Source organism: Biomphalaria glabrata, chromosome 1 (assembly GCF_947242115.1).
Source record: "Biomphalaria glabrata chromosome 1, xgBioGlab47.1, whole genome shotgun sequence".
In the NCBI taxonomy this organism is placed as follows: domain Eukaryota; kingdom Metazoa; phylum Mollusca; class Gastropoda; family Planorbidae; genus Biomphalaria; species Biomphalaria glabrata.
Window position 1 is genome coordinate 86,101,858 of NC_074711.1, and position 23,014 is coordinate 86,124,871.

The 23,014-nt window shown below is 38.5% G+C and overlaps 2 protein-coding genes across 5 annotated transcripts; one reads left to right on the forward strand and one right to left on the reverse strand.

Moving 5' to 3' along the window:
- Window positions 1–1,328: 1,328 nt before the first annotated feature.
- On the reverse strand, window positions 1,329–19,399 carry LOC106054316 (uncharacterized). Of its 4 annotated transcripts, XR_008776242.1 has the most exons (6): window positions 16,492–16,506; window positions 16,305–16,371; window positions 12,653–12,921; window positions 8,359–9,960; window positions 6,687–6,893; window positions 1,329–1,802 (listed from the first exon to the last, which is right to left on the reverse strand). XR_008776242.1 is itself a non-coding variant. In XM_056018309.1 (5 exons), exons 1-3 carry the CDS (start codon window positions 14,661–14,663, stop codon window positions 9,692–9,694), a joined length of 630 nt encoding a protein of 209 aa, XP_055874284.1. In that variant the 5' UTR covers window positions 14,664–14,672; the 3' UTR covers window positions 1,329–1,802; window positions 6,687–6,893; window positions 8,359–9,691. The 4 variants fall into 4 exon arrangements, 1 of the variants encoding a protein (XP_055874284.1); XR_008776240.1 differs by lacking the exons at window positions 16,305–16,371; window positions 16,492–16,506 and adding an exon at window positions 19,241–19,399; XR_008776241.1 differs by having other exon boundaries at window positions 16,305–16,533.
- Window positions 13,224–21,012, forward strand: LOC106054283 (uncharacterized). Its single transcript, XM_056018311.1, has 3 exons — window positions 13,224–13,323; window positions 14,753–15,001; window positions 20,702–21,012. The coding sequence occupies exons 2-3, from the start codon at window positions 14,777–14,779 to the stop codon at window positions 20,897–20,899; spliced, it is 423 nt and encodes a 140-aa protein (XP_055874286.1). The 5' UTR covers window positions 13,224–13,323; window positions 14,753–14,776; the 3' UTR covers window positions 20,900–21,012.
- The last annotated feature ends 2,002 nt before the right edge of the window (window positions 21,013–23,014 follow it).

The following is a 23,014-nucleotide window of genomic DNA, read 5'->3' on the forward strand; positions in this document are numbered from 1 at the left end:
TGGCACCATACACCACCAACTTAAAGAACTTGACAACTCAGGGCTCCAAAGTAACGTAATACTTTAATAGTTGAATAAATAACAGCCAATACTGTACAATTGGCAACACGTACACTGTACAAATATCTCTCCGATAACACCGTTCCGCCGTATCAACTCTTGCACTGGCCTCTCCGTCTCGTTCCGGGCTTTCACTGGGTTCAACAGTTCAGGACTGACTTCACACACTAGGCTCGTTGTGTCGGACTCGATCACAGACCAAGATCAAGACGCCGTTCGTCTCAACTGTACTTGATAGTACTCCGCACTGAACCGTTGTAATGCTCCGTACAGAACCACACCGTTGAACTGTGCTGTAGTCGACCGTGTTCTGAACTCCTGTCGTGAACCCGCTTTCTGAACCTTGCTGTATTGAGCCCCTTTTCTCGATCGTCTTGACTGCGATACCTCCGCTCTTATATAGGGTCCCTACTGGCTTTCTCGAACCGGACAGAACGCCCCTCGACGTTTCTAGGTGGTCAGATGACTATAACTCTCGTGACGCTCCTGAGCTCTGTTCACGTCGGCGATCCTTCCCGAACTGACCTGTTGACCCTCGACTCGGACGATCGTTGTAACTCGTCACGGTTGACCGCTCGTCTAGCGCTGGCGTGGGGCGATTTGCGTTGGCTGACTACACACACACACCCCTACCCCCATCTGTGCCACCACCAGGTTTATAACAATATTATACCAGGTTTATAACAATATTATACCTTTCTTTCTCTGTCTCTCTTTCTCTGTCTCTCTTTCTCTGTCTCTCTTTCTCTGTCTCTTTCTCTGTCTCGTTCTCTCTTTCTATGTCTCTTTCTCTCTTTCTCGGTCTCTCTTTCTCTGTCTCTTTCTCTGTCTCGTTCTCTCTTTCTATGTCTCTTTCTCTCTTTCTCGGTCTCTCTTTCTCGGTTTTAAAGTTTTAAAAAATGTACGATAGGTTTTAGGAACAAGAATGCTTAGTATTTTGTAATGAAAAGAGAAAAATCATAGCCAGATGTTAAGTAAGAAAGAAACTTTCCCTAAGAAAATATAATGTGCACTTACTTCCATTTATCAATGTTAAATTTAATTTAAACCCAGTATTATAAACCTATGGACCTCATTCACCAATAGTAAATAAACACATTTAGCCACGTCATAATATTGATAAAACATTCACGTGACAGCCTTTATGGATTACATAATTTGTATAGAAGATATATAGAATCACGTGGCTAAATGTTGCTTGTTTAACGATTGGTGAATGAGGTCCACTGTCGTATCTATCCATGGTAAGAAGAAACTAAATAGACATGTTTCCATTTAATTAATGCTTTATTATATTTGTACTATTTTTAGATGTTACGAAACTATGATCTGTATAGGCCTATAGTGTGGCGACTAAAATAGTTCAACTGACAATGATAATGTAATAACCATGGAACACACGAAGAATTTTAGGACAAGGGAAATCACTCTGAGGGCGGTTTTTACTACTCAGCCTAGAACTCAAATTTGGAGTTACGTCCCATTTTAAATCTTGTGAACGAAGGTCAGAGGCGTGTCTCTTCTCCGGCAGTAGTAGGTGTACGGCGGTGGGTACTTGATCAACCCAAATTGGTTCGGAGCCAGAGTAGGCACAAAAGGAGGTCGCTGGTGTTCGGGGAACTTTTCTTTCTTCTTCTTGTCGGGCCAGTAGTCTCGACTGACCTCGCAGTCACCCATTGGGTCCAGCGTCGCTGCCAGAGTATTTTCGGGTGTAGCTCCTTTACACAGGGGCCAACAAAGTTCTGTAAAATTAATCATTAATATTTATTAATTATTAATATTGTTGTAAAAGAGAATATTCTTTTTTTTTTATCTGGGTCATTAGTGTCTTTAGATCCGTCCGTCTGTCAGGTCTAGTTCTTAAAAAGTAAAACGCTCTTGATAGTTGCAAAAGTCAATGTTTTGGGATGCAAAAATTAAGTTTGAAAAGTAAATATGCACATTGTTCTCCACAGATGCGAGCCATTTTTAAAACAAGTTTTAAAGCCTACTTTTAAAGCCAAACTTTCCATAAACAAAATTCACAAATTTTATCGATATAATATTTTCTATTTAGTCTTTAGAAACAACACTTTTGTATGGTCCAAAATAAATTTATTACAGATAAATGGTAAATTTGCACTTGTAGTTTCAATAGGTTTCTTTGGTTTACAATGGGATTACCTTTACCAATCCCTTAGTCTGTTGGACCGTTGGGGCACTGCGCAAGATTTGTCGACCGTCTTTCTCCATTCCTGTCTGTCTTTTGCTTTAGTTACAACCTCTTTCAATAGCAGGCCCGTCCATACTTTTATGTTGTTTTCCCATCGTTTTCTCTGTCTGCCGCTTCTTCTTTTTTTTCCTGGTATTGTTACCTAAAGGAAGGTCTTTGCGAGCCCCGAAGACCTTGTAATATGGCCATAGATTTTTAGCTTCCGTTTTTTTTTTTTTTATGATAGTTAGCTGGTCATCAAGGGGACCAATATCTGCAGTAACACTTGTCTCCAATCTCTTGGTTTGGGATGCGGTCTTTAAAAGGGTTTAATTTTTTTTTTTTTTTTTGGAACAAGATTTAATTGGCAGTGCGTGATGACCCGCACGTACTCTTGCTTTGCGGAAGTATGACTGAGCTGGGACCTATCACGAGTCTGTGTATATAATACAAACTGTCCTTATTCTGTTGATAATTTATAATTTATACCAGTGATGCCCAACCTTATTTGGTCTGCGGGCCATTTTAATTCTTGGCATTCGTGTCGCGGGCCATATCACCAAAAAGAAAAAAAAAATACAATAAGCTATTTTTATTAGTTTTATTTGTGGACCTACTTACATAAATTCACGTGATGCATGGAGTTTATCCAAAACCATCTTCTGAATATCTGTCTGCATAGATGAAACACCAAGTCGGAGCACTGAATCTAGATGTTCATCCGTAAGTCGATTACGTAACATGGATTTCGCATATTTCATCACTGAAAAAGTTTATTCACACAAATAAGTGCTTGAAAAACTTGTGATCACCTTTGTAAGTCAATCAGTTCCAGTTGCAGATCTGTCGAAGCACTTGACACATCGGCAGCAAATGGATTTTGAAAAAGACGGATTTCATTTTTTAAATTATGAAAATCCACAAATCTTTCACTGAAATTATCCAAGAGCCTCAGAAGTTGGATACTTTTTTTCTTTATTTAGCTGCTCATCATTTTGTAGAGTGGTTCAGGTTGGAAGTGTTGAATGAAGAGTTGCAATTTTGTTTGGAAAGCGCTTATGTCTGCATACACATGCGAAATCAATTTGTCTTTCCCTTGTAGTTTGGTGTTGAGTTCATTTAGATGTGATGTGATGTCGTATAAAATAGCCAAATCCCACAACCATGAGGGGGGTAGTTCAGTTGTGGCACTTGTTTTGATTTTTCCATCATAAATACTTCAATTTTGTGTCTCAAATAAAAAAACAACGTATTAATACCTTTCCTCGGCTTAACCAGCCCCGCACTTCACTGTGAAATAGAAAGTCTTCATATTTCTCTCAGAAAATCTTTGATAGTTCTGTGAGTCAACGCTTGTGATTTGATGGAATGTACAGTACTGAACACAATCAGCATCACATGGTCTAGATTCAAAACCTTTCCTCAGAGATTTTGTTGGTGAATGATGCAGTGAAGACGCAGGGGTTCAGTTCCTTTTGACTCAACAACTTTTTTAAATAACTCTTGCTGTCAGTCCGCTGTGACATCCAACCATATTTCTAGCGCCATCAGTAGTCACTCCAACTAATTTATTCCAAAGAAGAGCAAGGTCCTCTATGATGGTTGACACTTCTTTGAACAGGTCTCCAGTTGTAGTCCCATGCATGCTCCTCATAGCTGCTAACTCCTCTGTTATATCAAAATTTTTGTTTGTACCGCGAATAAATACCAAGAGTTGAGAAGTATCAGTTATGTCAGTGGACTCATCAGCAGCAATAGAAAACATTTCGAATTCTGCTGCTCTGTCTTTTAATGTGAATGGAAATTGTGTAGTGTCATGCGAGAAAAGCTGACAGCTTCTAATGCATTCTTCTTTTCAGGACACATTTCTTCCATTACTGCTAGCAAGCACTTTTTTTTACACATTCGCCATTGGATAAAGGCTTCATTGCTCTATTTAGGATGTGAGCTGTAGCTGGCCCTTATCGCCGACTCATTTTCTTGTCTCTTTTTGTTAAATATTCTCGTCAATTCCACGATCTCTATTCGTAACTTGGCAATCTTGTCTTCATGGCTCAAATCAAGAATGTCACCATTTGTGTTTATGTATTTGGTTTCATAATGCCTTTTAATGTTATGTTCTTTAAAAACAGCCACACTTTCTTTACAAATGAAAAATGTTGGCTTATTATCGAATTCCGCAAAAAAGTAAAGATCTGTTCACTTTTTAAAAAGTTTCTACATGCAGAATCCACTTTTCGTTTCTTAGGTTTTCCCATTTTATTAAATCACAAACGTTAAACACTACGGTACCAATCGCTTTGATATCAAAAGAACACGACCCAAAACGAGGCATCAATGATGCTCTGTGTTGTACACACAAGGTGTCAAGGACACGGCTAGCTCAAGATAGTAGCGGAATTTTTCAAGATTTTAAAAATAGCTGTCAAGTTTTATCGCCAGTGACAAAAAACAACACTTGTGTTCTTACAATAAAAAAAATATTGAATATGAATATTAGAATACCAAACATAAAGATGGAATTCACCAAAAAAAGAGTGAGAATTCTAACTTAAAGAAAATATCAAATTTAACTTTCTCATTTTTACATTTTTTAAATCATTTTGTTCCAATTTTTTGGCGGGCCGGATTGAAGCACGTCGCGGGCCGGATCTGGCCCTCGGGCCGTAGTTTGGGCATCGCTGATTTATACCATCTGGTGCTGATTTATTTACAAAATCTATTATACAATCTTCTTTTTATAATCATCAAACTATGGACCGAAAATATGTTTTTAAAATGATAGTTAAAGGAATAAAATAGGGAAAGAGATTTAGCAGTCACACTAAAATAAGTTAGTAGGATTTATCTTCTAAGGAAAATTAATTACGTCCTACGAGTATCCAAACTAAAATTAGAGCCCTAGATTCTGCTAGGTCATTCCTTATGTAGCTTATAACTCTAAAATCACCCAAAACCTTTAAGATAGGAAAATTAAAATGTGTTCCTATTTTTAGCTCACTTAATTTTACATAGGAACTCAATAATTTTAGAAGAAAACAACAGATGCTGTACGATTGAAGAGTCTCGCCATGAATACATTGGCTTAAGGAAGTGTGTAAGACCATGTAGTCTGTATGAAAGGTTGCATTTCATTCACAAGATAATCTGGAAAGGTTGATTTTTTATGCTCTCGAACCTACAACACTTGAGTCCACATCACCAAAATCTACCTTCATATAGAAAAGGTAGGCAACTCATTATAAATTTTACACTGAAATAAATCACCGGTAATCCCCCTTTGACCAAAGTACATCTTAATTGATTTCCTTTTATTTTGTTAATTATTTTCCATTGTTTTAGCTCTATTTTTTTTTTTCAAAAATACTTTAAAATTATCTGTTCTTGATTTTTAAATTTCTTCATTTCACAGACATGTACACAATCCTAAAAGCATTAACACACAAAGCAAGGGTCGTCCAAAGAGAAATCGGAGGGCAACTTCAAAGATATTCACTTTATGATCTGATACCAAAGTCAAGGGCCATAAGAAATGAGAGCGAGAAAGATGAGAAAGAAAAATGTTGCATAATGTTAAGAGGAAGATTGTGCTAAAGTTGAACAAAAAATCAATGACACTATTATGGAAGATCATTGTTACCAACTAAATTATACAAATTACTTTGTACTACTAGCGGCAGAGCTAATAAAATTAAGCGCGGAAACACGAAGGCTGTCAAGGATAATAGATTAAAAAATTACACAAATAAAGCTATGTACCTAGCGGAAAGCAGTTCATCTCTCAGACCTTGCTATCTATAGGGTAGATTATGTAACAGTTACATGTTTCTGTTGCTTACGGTTGACGAGGGTGTTATGTGACCAGCACAACAAGCAACCGCCTTTACTTTTTTTTTACCTATTAATATCATGTATCAATTAAAGCTGGGTGGACTCCTCAGAGGCGCCCTAAATATAGCGAAATTAAAACTCACAGTCTTCACCAGGATTCGAACCCGGGACCACCGATTCGGAAGCCAAGTGCTTATACCTAGGTCATCTCTACTTCCGTAGTCTGTACACCGCATACACAAGAAAACATCAGACTGATTCGTCTGAATACATACACTCCACTAGACGTGTTAGGCTATAGTCATTCTTAGCAGAAATTTTTTTTATTTTATGTGATATTAGAGGTACTCCACTTTAAATATAGGTCATGTTCTTAATAGTGAAAGAGAATACCGATAATGTAGAAAAAAATTGTAAATAGGTATTCGCTTGTGTCGTAATAAAAAGATATACTGGTCATGGTTTTAAACATTTTAATAGGAGAAATTTACAAGGTATACAACTCTGCATGCTATTGAAAAGAAAACTTATCTTGAGTTATTTCCCTTTGACTATAAAATTATTTAATTATTTTTTAAAAAAAGAAATGGTTTGTTAAACTTACGGTCACGTCGAAGCGGAAGTCGTTTTCTCGGCAGTGGGACGGGGGCGGGTTGTCTGGGTTTCAAAACGACCCCTTCGGGCGAGCAGCCCCACCAATCAAACATGTCTCCAGAGTGTGGGGGCCAAATGACATTACGGTGCGTGAACACCCCTTGCCCGTTGCTTGTCATGTCTGAAGATTCCTGATGTCTACTTGCTACCAGTGGGCCTAAGATACAAATCATTCTCAAGTTATATATAGTCAGAAAATGTTTTTTAAAAAATGTTAAAATATCTGCTTGGGAGGACTGGCTATGTGGGCATAGGGTAAATGCCCAAATGGGCCGGCAACCAAATGGACTGGTGGAAGGCGTCGAAAGAGTGGCTTGGAATTAAAGTATGACCCGGTAATACAGGAAAAGATTTTTAATTATGTTCTTTTACGACATAGAACGTTACGACTTGCCGTCTCTTACCATTTATAAAAGATCTTTTACAGACTTTACGGTGTAATGTTAACACAAATTACCGTACAAATTTAATCGCTTTTGGTCATATAATGTATTTGTGGTCATCTTTAATCCTTTAACCAGAACATCTTTTTTCTTTCTCTCTCTCTTAGTCTGTTAATTAGAGCTTCAAATTCTGTTAGGTCATTCTTTATATAAATTTTCATGCAAGACCGTCGACCGTCTTTCTCCATTCCTCTCTGTCTTTTACCTTAGATGGAACCTCTTTCGATGGCAGGCCCGTCCATTCTTTTATGATGTCTTCCCATCGTTTTCTCTGACTGCCTCTTCTTTTTCCTGGTACTTTTCCTTGAAGAAAGGTCTTAGCGAGCCCCGAAGACATTGTAATACGCCATATATTTTTAGTTTGCGTTTTTTTTTATGATAGTTAGCAGGAAATCGTTGGGTCCAATCGCAGTAGTAACCCTCTAATCTCTTGGATTGTGATGCGGTCTTTAGAATCTACTGAGAGATTCAATAACAACATGCGACCTCTTATTTAGTATTGCCTTGGTACAGTTTGGGTGAATAGCCAAAGAACATAGATGGCTGCTAAGTTTAAGGCCGGCCCTGCTAGCCTTTCATGTGTCAATGCAGTCATGCATGTTAGTCATTTTAAGTGTTACTTGAGGTGAACTTCATTTGGTAACAAGACTGGAAGGATTGGTCCTCTTGCAGAGCCTTGGCGAGAAACTCTGCTGTTCGGCATGGTGCCTCACAGCTCCCATACAGGTCAAGGGACTCTGCAGACACATTCTCCAGCAGCTTTCGGAGATGTGGACACTTTTGCTCGATGTGCACCACTGTTTCCACAGACTCTCCACAGTGTCGGCATCAAAATTTGGCCGAAACCGGGCAAAATTTGCTCCAATGGGGCGGTGCCCCGTTCTACACTGTTACGGCCTTTTCAGCCTCCACCATGGATCACTCCGGTCCGGGGATATGCTGCCAGACTCCTGTTAAGTGTTACAGAAGATGGCGGCGGAATGGAAAAGTGTAAGTGGGTTTGTGACATAGAGAGAGAGAAAGACAGACAGACAGAGACAGTGACTGATATGCGGTTGCTTAAGAGAATAGGTAATAAGATATTCTTTATGACTGTAATAAAAACGACAAAATACAGGTCTAGAAGGTATAGCTTATTAATTAATATATTTATAAGATCCACAAAAATATACTTCATACCAGTACTTTAAGATGTTATTCCTACTAATTCGCCATTTATTTTAAAGTTTAAAACCATTTCGTTCAGATTCAGTAAAATAGCGCGCAAACGACTCGGCTTGAGATTAATAATTGGCTTTAAATAGAAGAGAGTGTGCATCAATATTTTTTTGTATTTGACTATACAGTATAAGTTCTGTTGCCTTGGGATAAGGATACTGTCGTGCTAATCTATTTATTACATCTGACATTGTCTGAGCCTGTGGAAACCTACATGTGTGTGTGTGTGTGTGTGTGTCATATGAATCTCCCTCACGAAGCACAGAAAGAAAAATCTGTCCAATCTTTAAGTCCAATCTTTAAGTCCAATTTATAAGTCCAATCTTTAAGTCAATCTTTAAGTCCAATCTTTAAGTCCAATCTTTAAGTCCAATCTTTAAGTCCAATAGATCTTATCTTAAAGATAACAGACGTTATTTCAAAAGAGAAGATAATTACATCCTAGACGTGTCTCTGTGTCAATCTAGACATGCATGATTACCAATCACTTAAATTATGCCTAGTCATTGGTTTTCCTGACTGACTTAGGCAATCGATTCCATTATCTAATGGAAGCTATCAGTTCTTCATGTCAATCCGAAATTGGTAAGTTGATTCAATTTTAAAAATTATTTTTAAAACGTTTGTAGCATTATTCTGGCCGAATTGATTTGAAATCAGCTGTAATAATATACTTATTAAACGTGGGAACTCCAACAATTGACTATAATAAAAAAACAATCAAATAAATTTTATCAATAAAATATTTTATTTCCTTCAAATGTGAGACTGAAGTTAAAAAAAAAAAAAAAAAAAAATCCAAAAAGAGTTAACATCTAAATAAAAAAAATAACATGAATGCTGGAAATTTTAAATAACTAATTGTTGTCATTACAAAAGTCTATAAGGTTTATTGTGTTATTCATATACATACACGTTATGTATTACTGTAGTATGACGCAGTGTAACACTTGGACTCTTAGGAAAGTACAAATATTGGTGTATCTTTGTTTGTTTTTGGTCAAGCATACAAGAGCAATAATTAAAATACCCCGCATTTCAAATTTTTTAATAAGGAAATCAATAATGGGTCAAATATTTTTTTCTTCTTTTTTTTTTCTTTGTTTTAAAATTCAAATTTAATTACATTTTTCTCTTTGTTTCTAAATCTAAAATCACCGAGAGTGGTCGTTCTTTAACACATTCTAAGTTGAGAAACATTAGATCTATAGGAAGGTAATTAAAAGTTCAAAGATGACCACTGTTGCGTGATAATAATCATGTCCAGAATCAAAGTCCCTAGTCGACGCATTCCTTAAAAGGTCGTCTTGATGGTCACCTTCTGTGGGTCAGCTGTCCTGGTGTTGAACAGGGTTTCCTTGCAGTAGTTGGTGTAGGGTGGTGGGTGTCCAGCCACACCCCATTTATTGGGCATTTTTGCCGGACACCATGGTGGACGTTTATGGGAGCGTCTCGGGGATTTCTTCCCGCCGTTGGTAAGTCCGTTCAAGTTGTTGTCTCCAAGGTCAGTTGTGTCCAGCATTGGCGTCAACTCTGGCCCTTGACATAATGGCCAGTACAGCCCTGTGGTAAAAGAAAGATGCAGGTGAATGTAAAATCTAAAAATAAAATAAAATAAAAACCAACAAACAGCGATCTTATCTTATCTTATCTAATACAGACGTTACTTCTAAAAAGAAGATGATTACGTCCTACTCGTCATGCTAGTCATGCGTGTTAACCAATGACTTAATTTCTGTCAAGTCATTGGTTTTCCTGGCTAGCTCAGGCAACCCATTCCTGCTCTAATAGCACTAGTGAAGAAGGAGTATTTGTACAAATTTGTCCTAGCATATGGAGCGAGGAATGTGCCTTTATCTTTGACTTGCAAGAACTAACTTCCTTATGACTGATTGCAAGCCTGGAGAAGAAAAGACGAGGGTTCAGTATAAGGCTATCGACTCCATCTTATAAAACTTCTATTGCTACAGAAATGGCAAACATCGAACAAAGAGATAATTCAACTTGCACCGATTGTGGTCACTTTCCGATGAAGGAGACCAATAGGCCTGAATACTGACTGGCGACGTCGCAACCTGTGGGCAGTTTAGACCAATAGCTCGTTGCCAAGTCACAGGTTGTGACGTTGGACCTGTGATTTGGCAACGAGCTTTTGGTCTTAACTGCTCACAGGCCTTGTATAACGATTGGACTCGGTTGGACCAACTTTGACACAACGTCCATCGCCTGATTCATAGTAAACCTAAATCCGTAGGCACTAGCTGGGGAGAGGGTGTGGAAGTCGCCTTTGACCGATCTCTGTTGGGAGAGTGTGAAGAAACAAGTCCTTTTAAGAATAAACTGTATTTTATTATGAAGCATTCAAACATAACATATTTACAAGGCTAGCATTATCTACAGATCCACTAGATGACTTCCTTCTGCATATTTGCAACACACTCGTCGCTTCCCGCAAGTCCCCTAACTCTCCGATACCCAACACTTGACCGTGTGTCACGGTTGACCACACATAGTAACCGTGTCACAACAGAGAGCTTACCGCCCGGTACGTGACGTTTTGGCGCCGCCGTTTTGGCGCCGCCGTTTTGGCCCCGCCGTTTTGGCGACGGGACGTTTTGGCGCCAGCCGTTTTGGCGACGGGACGTTTTGGCGCGAGATATCATTTGACGATAATTTAATAAGCACGTAGCTTTTATAACAATGTTTATTTCACTCTACCATAATATTGTATGTATAGTATGAATTCTAACACCGTTCAGTGAATTGTTGTTGTTTTTTTAATTATAAAGGTTTTGCTTATTTCATGAATATAGGCCTATAATAAGTCAGATTCCTGAATGGTAATGACAGGCTAATCGCACTGGATGACATTTTTGGATTTCTTTCCAAAAGATTTTTTTTTATTTGACATTAGTGTAATATACGAACTAGCTAAGTGTCACACTTTAATATAACAAAAACCATGTTAACATCTAAAGCTCTATTAGGCTGAATTCTGAATGACGACAATAACTCCACACATAGTAAAGATCAAGACACGGAATGTGGTCAGTACAAACTCTAACGTGGAAAGATATATTTTGAGAAATTGGGTAGGGGTGATTTGGGTGACACATCTCGCATTGACGCAGGTTAGTTAAACAAATGAAGACAAGACCAGCACCGAGCACTGGTCGTTGGCGTCATGCGTCTGGCGATCATCTCCTTGGGAATGGTCATTACATGTGACACCTATCCCGCCCCCTCTCTTTTAATCACATTTCACTCCTTGTATATACTCTTTCCTCCACCCCTCCCCTCTCTCACGCGATTTTTGTTTTTAATTTTAAAATAATTTCTGAAAAAACGTTTTTGAAAATAAAAGTGTGCCTCTTAATAAACACACATACACAAGCCAAAATGTTTATTAAAGAAAATGATGTGAAAAACAAACACACATTTACGTTTAGTACGTGAAAAATATGTCTTAACACAAATACTCATGCAAAATATAGATACGAATAATTCTTTTAAAAGAAATAATACAATAAACGTACATAATGTATTTCGCGCCAAAACGTCCCGTCCCCAAAACGTCTCGCGCCAAAACGACCTTCGCGCCAAAACGGCGGGGCCAAAACGGCGTCTCCAAAACGGCGGCGCCAAAACGTCCTGCTTCGCTTACCGCCATATGCGCCGAACGTCGCGGGAGGACTAAAGTCGAAGTAGGTCAGTACTACATGAACTAAACCCTATTTAGAGTGCAAAACCAATTTTTCATAGATTTAACAGTTTTAGCGGAAAGAAAACAACCCTAACTGGCACATGGAATGTAACGACCCTGCACCAATGCTGAAAACTGGCCAACTTTTGATGCGGAGGCCGATACGAAGAAAACGCAAACTTTGATGTCCTCGGATTACTTGGCGTCGCACCTTCATGGAGGTCCTCAAGAGAAGTAAACACCAGCTTGTAGAGACTAGAAAAATAGTTAGTGACTAATTTCTATGGAACAGTTCACCGCCCCATGTGCCGTAGGCGCAGGAGGATCTAAGTCTGAGTAAGAAGTTGATCATAACAGGTACATGATAAAATGAACGCATCGAAGTAGGAGACAGCATTTTATCCTTCTAAGTGGCAGAATCACGTTTTGATCTAGTTCTTGTAACATTGTTATCAGCTACATTGAATTGGGACTCTTAGTGGAAGATTTACAAAGCTAAATAGTAAAATAGAAAGAAAAATAGAAAGAAAGACAGGGTGTAGTCCAGCTTACTTCTTGTTGCTTCGTCCATCTCTTGACCACTGGCCGCACACTTACATTCGGTTCCACAACATGCGGACTGGCAGCACAATGTCACTGGCCCACAGGCCCTGGCTTCAGCGCTGGACTCTCTGTACAGGTGGGCGTGTTCAAAGGACGCCGGGAAGGGAGAAGGCGGTCTCCCCACCCATCCCTCTACATTACATCTCCACCAGTCGAAGTCTTGTCCCAGGTGGTAGCAGGCTACTTTCTGACCAGAGGTCATCTTGACCGAAAAAAAGCTGAAATGTAACAATCAAATAAAAAAACCGAGATCAGATCAAAGATCATTACATTTTTCTCTTAGATCATGTCACCTTTGTTTTTAAAGGTAGCACTATAATCATAACAAGATACTGCCTGCTGCTCCGAAGATTAAGGGCTAGTGTAGCACGAAGCGTTTCTCGTGATGATGCAGACCTAGATCTCTGGATCTACATGTTTGTCATAATCTGTGCTGACGAAACCCACTGAAACGTATTCATACAAATTTAATCGACGCATCGCTACAACAAGACTATATATAGTCTATGACTAAAACCAACACAATTCAATCAAAGTTGCGCCTCTTCCGGTTGCACCATTTAGTCACAGTGTCTGGACAAAGGGAAAAAAAGTAGCAGCAGTCTCAATTCAAGGTCGAGGTAAACATTATTTTGAAATCTTTAACAGATGTCTAGAAATAGTCTTATACACAGGTCTAGATCTAGCCTTTGACAAACTTCTTAGCTTAGCCTTTTTTAAGTCGTCAAGGTCTTCTATAAATGTCTAGAAGTATATATAGTCATATCTAGGTGTCTAGAGCTAGATCTATCTTCTTTTCTAGATCTTTTATATATGTATTAGATCTATGTATGATGTAGCATAGACATAATAAGAAGCCTTATTTTTGAGTCATAAGAGCAAGATTAATAAATTAGTATGCAGTACTTAACGTAAGATAGTAGACCCAGCTGTGACCTATATATTTTGTTACCTACACGCCATTGTCTGCCGTGGGAGGGAGACATTTTAAGCAGTCTTCGCCCGTTCTTTTCTTTTGTTCAGAAATGTGTGACTAGCGACCTTTGAACTTCTTAAAATAGAATTTCTAGTTCTCGAGCTATTTTTGTTTTTTCGGAATCCATTTGGATCTGATGTGTTGTTTATGCAAAGGCAAGATGACGCCTGAGCTGGGCTTTAAAAGCTTATGCAGAGGAGGCACCTCTTTTACAGCGCCCTCCTCTCCAAATAAAAGATCGCCTTTACCTATTATTTTTTTTTAGTTTAAAGATCTACATCGTCTATTCATTTTGGTTTCTTATAGTTCTAATGTTTTTTGTTTGGTGTAATGCACAAATTGAAAGACAAATTTCCATTCGTACAAAAAGATTATTATTATTATTTTAATAAATATTTTAATAATAATGGTTAGAAAGATGTGCTTAACAAATCATCCAGAAATATTATGATATCGATTTATTAAACTATTTAAATTATTTACATTGAAAAATAAGACAAATTAAGCAATACATATCTTTATACTACATAGTTTCTTGGATTGTATCTTAAAAGAAATGTTTAACTTGTAACTCGAAAAATGAAAGTTATTGAAATGATAGACAATAAATATATATGAGGTATAAATGTGATATATATATTTCCTCCCTCATCGGCAGAGAACAGTGTTTCCCAAGCTTTTTCCTTAATGGAGCACTTCGCATATTTACTTTCTACTTTACTTTCTATTTTACTGTTTTAACATGTGAATTTTCCACTAAGAGTCCCTATTCAATGTAGCTCAGTGATGCCCAACCTAATTCGACCTGCGGGCCATTATAATTTCTGACACTCGTGTCGCGGGCCACATGACCGAAAAGGTACCAACAAAAAAAAAATGAAATAAAATTTACCTGAATATGCAGTTCGCAAATGGGTTTGCGTAGTCGTGTGAAACACTGCACTCATCCTTATTCATCGGAATCGAAAATATTGCCATTATCATTGTTATTATCTAATGGCAGTATTAGGTACAATACAATTATAAAGAATAGCCTTGGGACTTTAGATATATTCTTCTTTTGTGTCATATAGCGTTCGGTCGGCCCTGGTACCAAGATGGCGTTCCACCAAGAGTGGGCGTGGTACAACCTGTACTTCCCCAACCCTGACGGCGCCCTGTGTCGACAACACATGACTGAGCAGGAGTGGCAGCGGATGACCAGGTGGAGGGACTTTGACTGGTTCAACCAGGGCGGCCAGGAGTCCAACAAGATACTGACCTACACGCAACAAAAGGCGACGCCGACGCGAAACTCAGACGGCAAGCTGCAGCCTCACCTCGTAAGTAAAAGAATTAACTATCTGCTTAATGACCTATTAGCAAACTGGAGGAAATGGCACACTAGTTCGCATTCACCAGTCATATTTTTTTTTTACTTTGCGGGACAATGGTTGATCATTTCAACATTTATCTTATCTTATAATTTACAAACGTTCTTTCAAAAGAGAAGATAATTTCATTATTAGCGTATCCAAGTGTCATCTAGTCATGTGTATGTTAATTAAACTCTGCGGCGCAGAGTCGTTGGATTTCCAGGAAGATTCAAACAGCCTGTCCTATGCTCTAATTGTACCCTAGGGTGTTAAAATCCCTTGCAGTGCAGACCCTGAAAAGTGTATTTGTATTCACTGAATATCCCGTAGCAATGCTTCATATTTTACCTTTCCGAGGTGATGATGTCATTGCTAATTTGTTTAAGTTGAGATTAATTTCAAATCAATAAAAATGTTACTAAAAATCCCTTAATCATAAGATTGCATTTCAGTAAATTGCAACCCCTACTGCTAACACGTTTAAGTTTTTAAGTTCCCCCTTTTCAGACCTTGCCATCTATTGGGCAGATTGTGTTAAAGGGAAACTCCGATGGTTTGACAATTTTTGATATAATATGTGTTTTGATTTACAGATAATGAATATATTATTCTTTTTTTAAAAATTTGCAATAATAACTTAGTAACTGATGTTTTTCTGTCATTTTTTCTGCGCATCCAAAACGATCAGATTTTTACCGGGTTTCTATGTGACGTCACACGAACCTACTAATTTAATCTATTGACTTATTGTATAACGGGAGACCATACAGCAAAGTTTACATTCTCGAAAAAAAAAAATATCTTCGTCTATGCAGTTAGATCTACATCTTGTAAACAAAGAAAAAAAAATGAGTGTTGAAAGTAAATTTACATGCTTGACTAACCACGGCAGTGTGTATTTTCTCGCTTGACCACTCAACACACACAAACACTATCGCTTGGTTGTCTTGTCATGACCGACTACACGTAGTCTCGACTAGCCTGTTTCTTTGGCCAACGTTAACGAACAGGGTGTCATGTGGCCGGCACAACGACCAACCGCCTTTACTTTGACCCAACTTGTGTTAAGTACCCATTAAAGCTGGGTGGACTCAGAGGCGCGATCCCGAAATTCAAAATCCTACTCTTCACCGAGATTCGGACCCAGGATCCCAGGTTCGGAAGCCAAGCGCCTAACCACTCAGCCACAGCGCTAACACGTTTAACAGAAATGAGATTAGCAAATGGTAGATCTATTAGGAAACTAAAATATCCTTTTGTGTCAACAAACCTTCCTGAGTGTCCTCCTTGTATCCGTAAAACTGATCTCAGAACGTAATATTGTCTCCTTTCATTACCTTAAGTTAGGACATAAACAATCGTATATTTATAGGCAAGTGTTGACCTCAGAGAAATGTGTTAAAAGTCGTAAGAATCGAGCTCTCCAACACGCGAAAACAAAAATAAGGTTAGTTTACCTGACAGCTCGTTGCTTTAAATTCCCGATTACATTACCTCCCTTTCAGAAATACTTTCTCTGTGTCAATAGCGATCGATTCGTGGTTAGCGAACAACGGGGCGAAATAGGAATATTTTTACCTGGAGATCAATAGTTTATGATACATTGAAAACTTGAAGAGGCGTCAGATGGAAGTGGGTGGTACATGAAATGAGATAGTGATTTTAAAACTACCTACAGCAGAAAGAAAAAATGTAAATACTTTAGTCTGTCTTACTGTCAACCACTTTGTCGGTGTCTTAGGAAACCAGTTTAACTGTCCAAAGTAACAGTCCACGGTAAACCCCTTAAACTGTCCACAGTAAACCACTTGAACTGTCCACTTTAACTGTCCACAGAAAACCACTTTAACTGTCCACAGTAAACCACTTTAATTGCCACATTGTAAACTTAATTGTGTGTCTCAAACTCACAGTAAACTGATTTGCGTAACAATAAATAAAGTAGTTGGTGGCTGACTGGTAAAGCACTTGGCTTCCAAACCAAGAGGCCCTGGGTTCGAATCCTAACGAAGCCTGTGATTTTTTTTTATTTCGGAATCTTTAGGGCGCATCTGAGTCCGCACAGCTCAAACGGATATCTGACGTAATTTAGGGAAAAGTAAAAGTGGTAGGTCGTTGTGCTGGCCACATGACACCCTCGTTAACCATGGGTCACAGAAACAGATGACCTTTACATCATCTGTCCTATAGATCGTAATGTCTGAGAGGGGAGCTTTATTTCGCTTGAAACTTTAACTCTTTCTCTCCTAACTGACGATACCAGCGTTGATTCCACCAGAATGTGGTAAATAATTACGGAGAGAAAGAGTTAAACCAATGCGCTTGCTTCACAGTAAACACTTTTTCGTTCTTTAAGCTTTCTCGTCGGTACAACATTCCCTCACCCTGCTCGTCTCACCTATGTCCAATACTCAATCACAGTTTAGTGTTTACTGATAAGATGTTTCGCCTTTGATCTGTATTCATGATAGTTTGAAATGTTATATGCGATAGTCTATTTTTAGGCAGTGTGGCTCTGTTCAATAGCAAAGAAATCAATGAAATAGTCGAAGTATATCAATCGATTTTTTATCTATCTGACCCCAAAAAATGCAAGTATTACTAGGACACAGTGAAACTTGGAAGTCCACATTGAATCGAAGATTTCAGAACTATAAATCTTTGATTCTACAGTGTTAAGAAGAGATGTGTGGCCTCGTGCTATGGTAGAGTGTGGTCTCGTCTTATGATAGTGTGTGGTCTTGTGCTATGGTGGGATGTGGTCTCCTCCTATGGTAGTGTGTTGTCTTGTGCTATGGTAAAGTGTGGTCTTGTCCTATGATAATGTGTGGTCTTGTGCTATGGTAGAGTGTGGTCTCGTCTTATGAGTGTGGTCAGAGCAATGCCAATGCTAAACACGCAAACAACAAACTATACATGTTTTGTATTGCAATAAAGCTTATTTGTTTTTAAGCTCTACCATTAACGAGGGTGTCGGATGTAGCCAGCGTAACTGCCTCACTGTCCTCCACTAATGTCAAGCACTCTTTAGATTTGGATGAACTCAGGGGCGTCCCAAATAGCCCGATCTTCCAAATCCCAGCTTTCGACGGAATTTGAACCCGATACCCCTCTGTTAGGGACTTAGGAAGCCAAGCGATATAATTTAATATTCTATAATAACTATTTATTATACTACTTGTATACACAAAATATACCGAGATATTTATAAAATACGAGCCGACCCGAGGCTTTGTGTTTTCTGAGCCTCGCTCCCTGTCACCTCGAAAGTTACGGGGGGTAACTCTAGTCCGCCTTGCAGAAATAAAAGAGTTATCTTTCCATGACTTTTTCATCATGGTGTCCCGCATGGTTGGGCCACGAAGAGAATTATTTATATAGATTATAATACCATAACATTTGTTATACCTGATCATAAGATAAGATGTCTGTTATCCTAAACACTAATATACTTTTGATAACATTATACCATAACTTGCAATTCGAATATACCTTGGGAGGTATAAAAGACAACTATACCATGCTACTTATGCTTATACACCACGGTGGTTGTGGTGCCAATATACTTATTTAAAACGTATCTAACTTAACAAAAAGAAATAGCCAATGATTTTAATGATTTAATTCTTTCTCGCCGTAAGTATTCTCCCATGTTTTGACGGAATTCTTCATGTTACTTATTAGGCCTACTATTTCACTACCCCTGTTATGATTGGGCTTCAATAACTTTTTGGTTTGTTCTCACAAAATGTTTTATCTGGTATAGAATTAAAGGGAACTGCATGATCTTTTTATAGAATACAAATTAAAGATTATAAAATTAAACATTGATTTAATTTAATGAGGTCAAATCAACGATGGTATCGTCAATTAGGAGAGAAAGAGTTAAAAATGAAATCGTATGCCTTGGCCTTGTTCGAGAGTGTCTAATTAAAAGTTAGTATTTAAAAAAAAAACACAGTTAAGAAAACCTAAGTTTCACTAAAAAAAATCTAGCCGCTAAGAACATGAACTGACAATAGATAACACTCAAATACAGCAAAGTGTTTATAGATACGTTACAGTGTAAGTCTACTATGGAGTGTCCAGATTTTTACATTGAACAATACAAGAATTTGATTTGGTTTGTTTTTCAATTTCTCTGTCTATACTATATATACATGTTTTGATGAAAAGTTTGTACTTTTAAAAAATTGTTAAACTTACCTGTAGATAGATACGAGGCAGTACGGGAGATATATGGAGAGATAGGTCGAAGTAGTTTTATAGTCTGTGACTGTGGTATCGAATCACCTGACACTGTGTGTTGGGTAGAGAGTGAGGGTGTGTTTAAATGTTGCTGGTTACACTTTCTTAGCCAACTGATCCAGGGGGATTAGTTTTAAGGCTATGATTGGGGAAAGGGGGGGGGTGTAGGATCGAATAGAAGTTGGCCTAAGTGAAATAACTGGCACCCTTTCCCCGTGGCGCTTTGAAGGAGATCCTATAAAATTTAGTTCCATGGTTCCCAATCGAGACTGGGATTTAAAATTTAAAGATTTCGGAATGTCGCTGTTATATTTATGTGTAGATTTATGTGTAGATTCATTACATATTGTTGTAACCCTATTCGCGACGCAATAGGGTTAACTGTGTGTGATCAGCTGGCATATGTGACACAGGCCAGTAATACAGTTTAGCGTGCTATATCGAAGGCATTGGACAGTACTGGCATGTGAATAGGACCCGAGTTAGGGTCATCTGGTCATAGCCCTGCGTGGACGAGAGACACAGTTCAAGACAGGACAGCGAGTAGACCGGGACTGTTAGTCTGCCATGAAGTCGGTCCTGGTGGAGTCCTGAAGTGAATGTACGATTCCAGGAAGAGATAGAGACAGTAGAGTTTATTAGTTTAGTACGGTGATGTACAGTACAGCATTTTTGGTGTTGATGTATTTCCAATTGTGTCCTATTGGCTGTTTTAATTGACCATTATTAAAGCACCAGATTATTTGGAGCTCTTGTTGTCAAGTTCTTGATGTGTTAGATGTGCTGTGTTGTGTTTAGCAGTGCTTACAGAAGGCCTGATTAGGAGAGATCTTAACGAGCGGTAAAGCGCTTGGTTTCTGAACCGGAGGTCCCGGGTTCGAATCCAGATGAAGACTGGGATTTTAATATCGGGATTTTTGGGGTGCCTCTAAGTCCAACCAGCTCTAATGGGTACCTGACATTAGTTGGGGAAAAGTAAAGGCGGCTGGTCGTTGTGCTGGCAACATGACACCCTCGTTAACCGTGGGTTAATGTTGATGAAATGGAGTTGTATTCGGAACCTCTGTGTTTGTCAGTTATTCTCCCTTCACAGTATTGAGTTCTTCCAGTAGTCTGATGCAATAACTTACTGGTGCCACAAACTTCAGAGACATGCAAAAACTTAATCGGATAGTGACGGTCTACTTAAGGGCAATAAAAATGTTAATTTGTAAAATAGTCAATACGTGGTTATTGTTCCTTCTTTAAATCCCTTTTTTATATAAACACGAAAATTAAGTTTTCTTTTTCCATATAGGACAGACCATATATAAGATTACAGGCACAATCTTAAATTGTGTATAATTATTACTTGATAGGTTATTAAAATAAATAGAGTTCTTGAACATTAATAGTAACTTGTTTTTTTTTTCATTCCAGCTTCCACCAGCTGGCGTCATCTCCAGCACACACGCACGTAGACATCCGGGCTTTTACATGGAGATGTACCATCGCCTGCTTCACGAACGGGAGTACTTAGTCCGGCAAGGACGTCTGCCACACGACCTTCCTTGTCCATCCTTTCACAATCCGTGCATCTGCAACCATCATGGAATGATGCCCAGTGGTCAGCAGTAGACTACTGAAGATAACCCGAGGTCAATGTTAGCCGTCTGCTACTTCAAACTATAACCCTAGTTCAATATCAACATCTTGATTGAATGCTAATAAAATTTGTATCATAGGCTGTATTTAAAATTGTACGTGTTTCTTCTTGTGTGTACCGTTGTTTTCATTGCTCTAAATTGCCAACATTCTTTGTTTAGATTATGATACATCTTGCTTGAATCAGCTAATCATGTTTCTTTCTGTCTTTTTGGAGATTTTTAGGATTCAATTACTATGTCCAACTAATTTTTTTTTAAAAGCAATTAATTTTTTAAATATCTTGACGCATGGCAGTTGAGGACGCGGTGGTTGAGTGCTTAAGCGCTTTGCTTCCGAACATGGCGTCCTGGGTTCGAATCTCGATGAAGACAGGGAGATTGAATTTCAGGACAATACAACTCTAATTGTACCTTGCCTTAGCTGGGGAAAGTAAAGGCGGTAGAGTCGTTGTGCTTGCCACGTGATAACCTTCTCGTTAACCGTTTGCCAAAGAAAAATAACCAACAGATCACAAGGTCTGAAAGAGGAACTTTACTTTACTTATGGCAGTTAATCCTCGAATGAAGTTTTAAGTCCAACAACTCGGATACCTACTCCATTTGATTCTTTTTCTTTTCAATGGAATACTTTTAAAAAATTGATTCTGCAGAGCTACAGAAATGCACAAATATGATCCTAGACCTTTTTAAAGACATGACTTATCTACACTTCCTTCCATTTGTACACTTAATACACCAAAAAGGTAGCTTTTTAATAATTTCCCCCCCCCCCCCCCCATGTTTGAAAATATTTGATACAATTTTTTTAGTTGCTACTTCCAAACAAAAATGTATTATCCTTCATGTATCCAGGTTTTAGCCGAGTCATTCTAAAGTCATTCATGGCAACTCGACACTCAAACTCAACTAAGTCAATGGTCATTCTGGCTGATTCAGGCAACCCATTTTATGCTCTAAACATATTGTGGGAGAAAGCTTACGTGCATGATTTTGTCCTAGCTTATGAAGCAAGAAATGTGCCTTTATTCCGTAATTGTTTTTGTAAACACACTCAGAGATACAACATCCCTCAGCTAAGATTATTCTCCATGGCACTGCTGAGAAATCTCACATTAAAGATCGTCATAATAAAAACTTGTTTAACATTGTAAAGGCTTCTGGTGTAGACTTTTAATGCTCTACTAAATAATGTCTTCATTGCGCTACAGTCTAGATCTCATGTACGAACAAAAAAAGAAAAGATTCTGTCATGAAAATGAGAAACTAGTCTAAAGAAATATAAATGCGGTTTGAGTGCTGAGACAAGTCCCAAAAAAGTCCGTGGAATCCTAGACCGCGCCTCCGGTGGTGGAGACTTCTCAGGGCTGAGCAAGTAATTATTGCACAGTGCATGATGGACCACTGTCCCGTTGCCTCAAATTTCTCACGTCTCAAGCCAAACTTTGACTCACGGTGCCCATACTGCAAGGAGGAAGAGGGGACTGTGTCTCATATTATTTTGGACTGCCCAAGTCCTGCTGACCTCCATCTCGACAGGTTTGGCAAACCACTAATTCTCGACCTGTATTGTGACGTAAATCCACTACGTATTACAGCAAGGTTTCTGTCCAGGACTTTTGCACGATAGGATTTGAACCTCTCAAGCCCTCACTCGGAGTTTGATGACGATGGTGGTGATTGTCTCACTTGTCTCCATCCATTGTTGGCCCTGGAGCGATACATTTCCTACACGCGAGATACTGGTTGCATCCAGTGGCGTAGCAAGGGACATGTGGGCCCGGGTTCAAGAATATCTCGGTGGGCCCCCCTTCCCACAATACGACAAATTGAGTGTGTGACAAAAAATTGAGTAATCTGACTCTATTGGTACATTGATCAAAAGAGATTCCAATGCCAGTGGGAGGATCGTACCTTTTTTTTTTTTTGTAAGTAATAATGTCATTAGGTTTGATTTCGTTATGACTCTCTACAAGTTATAAAAGTCAATGTTTGTACAACAGAATCAAACCTTTTTTTATGACATCGGTTTTAACAAAAGTACAATTTTATTTTTACTTTGATATCATCCCAAGTGCTCATGTGGCCC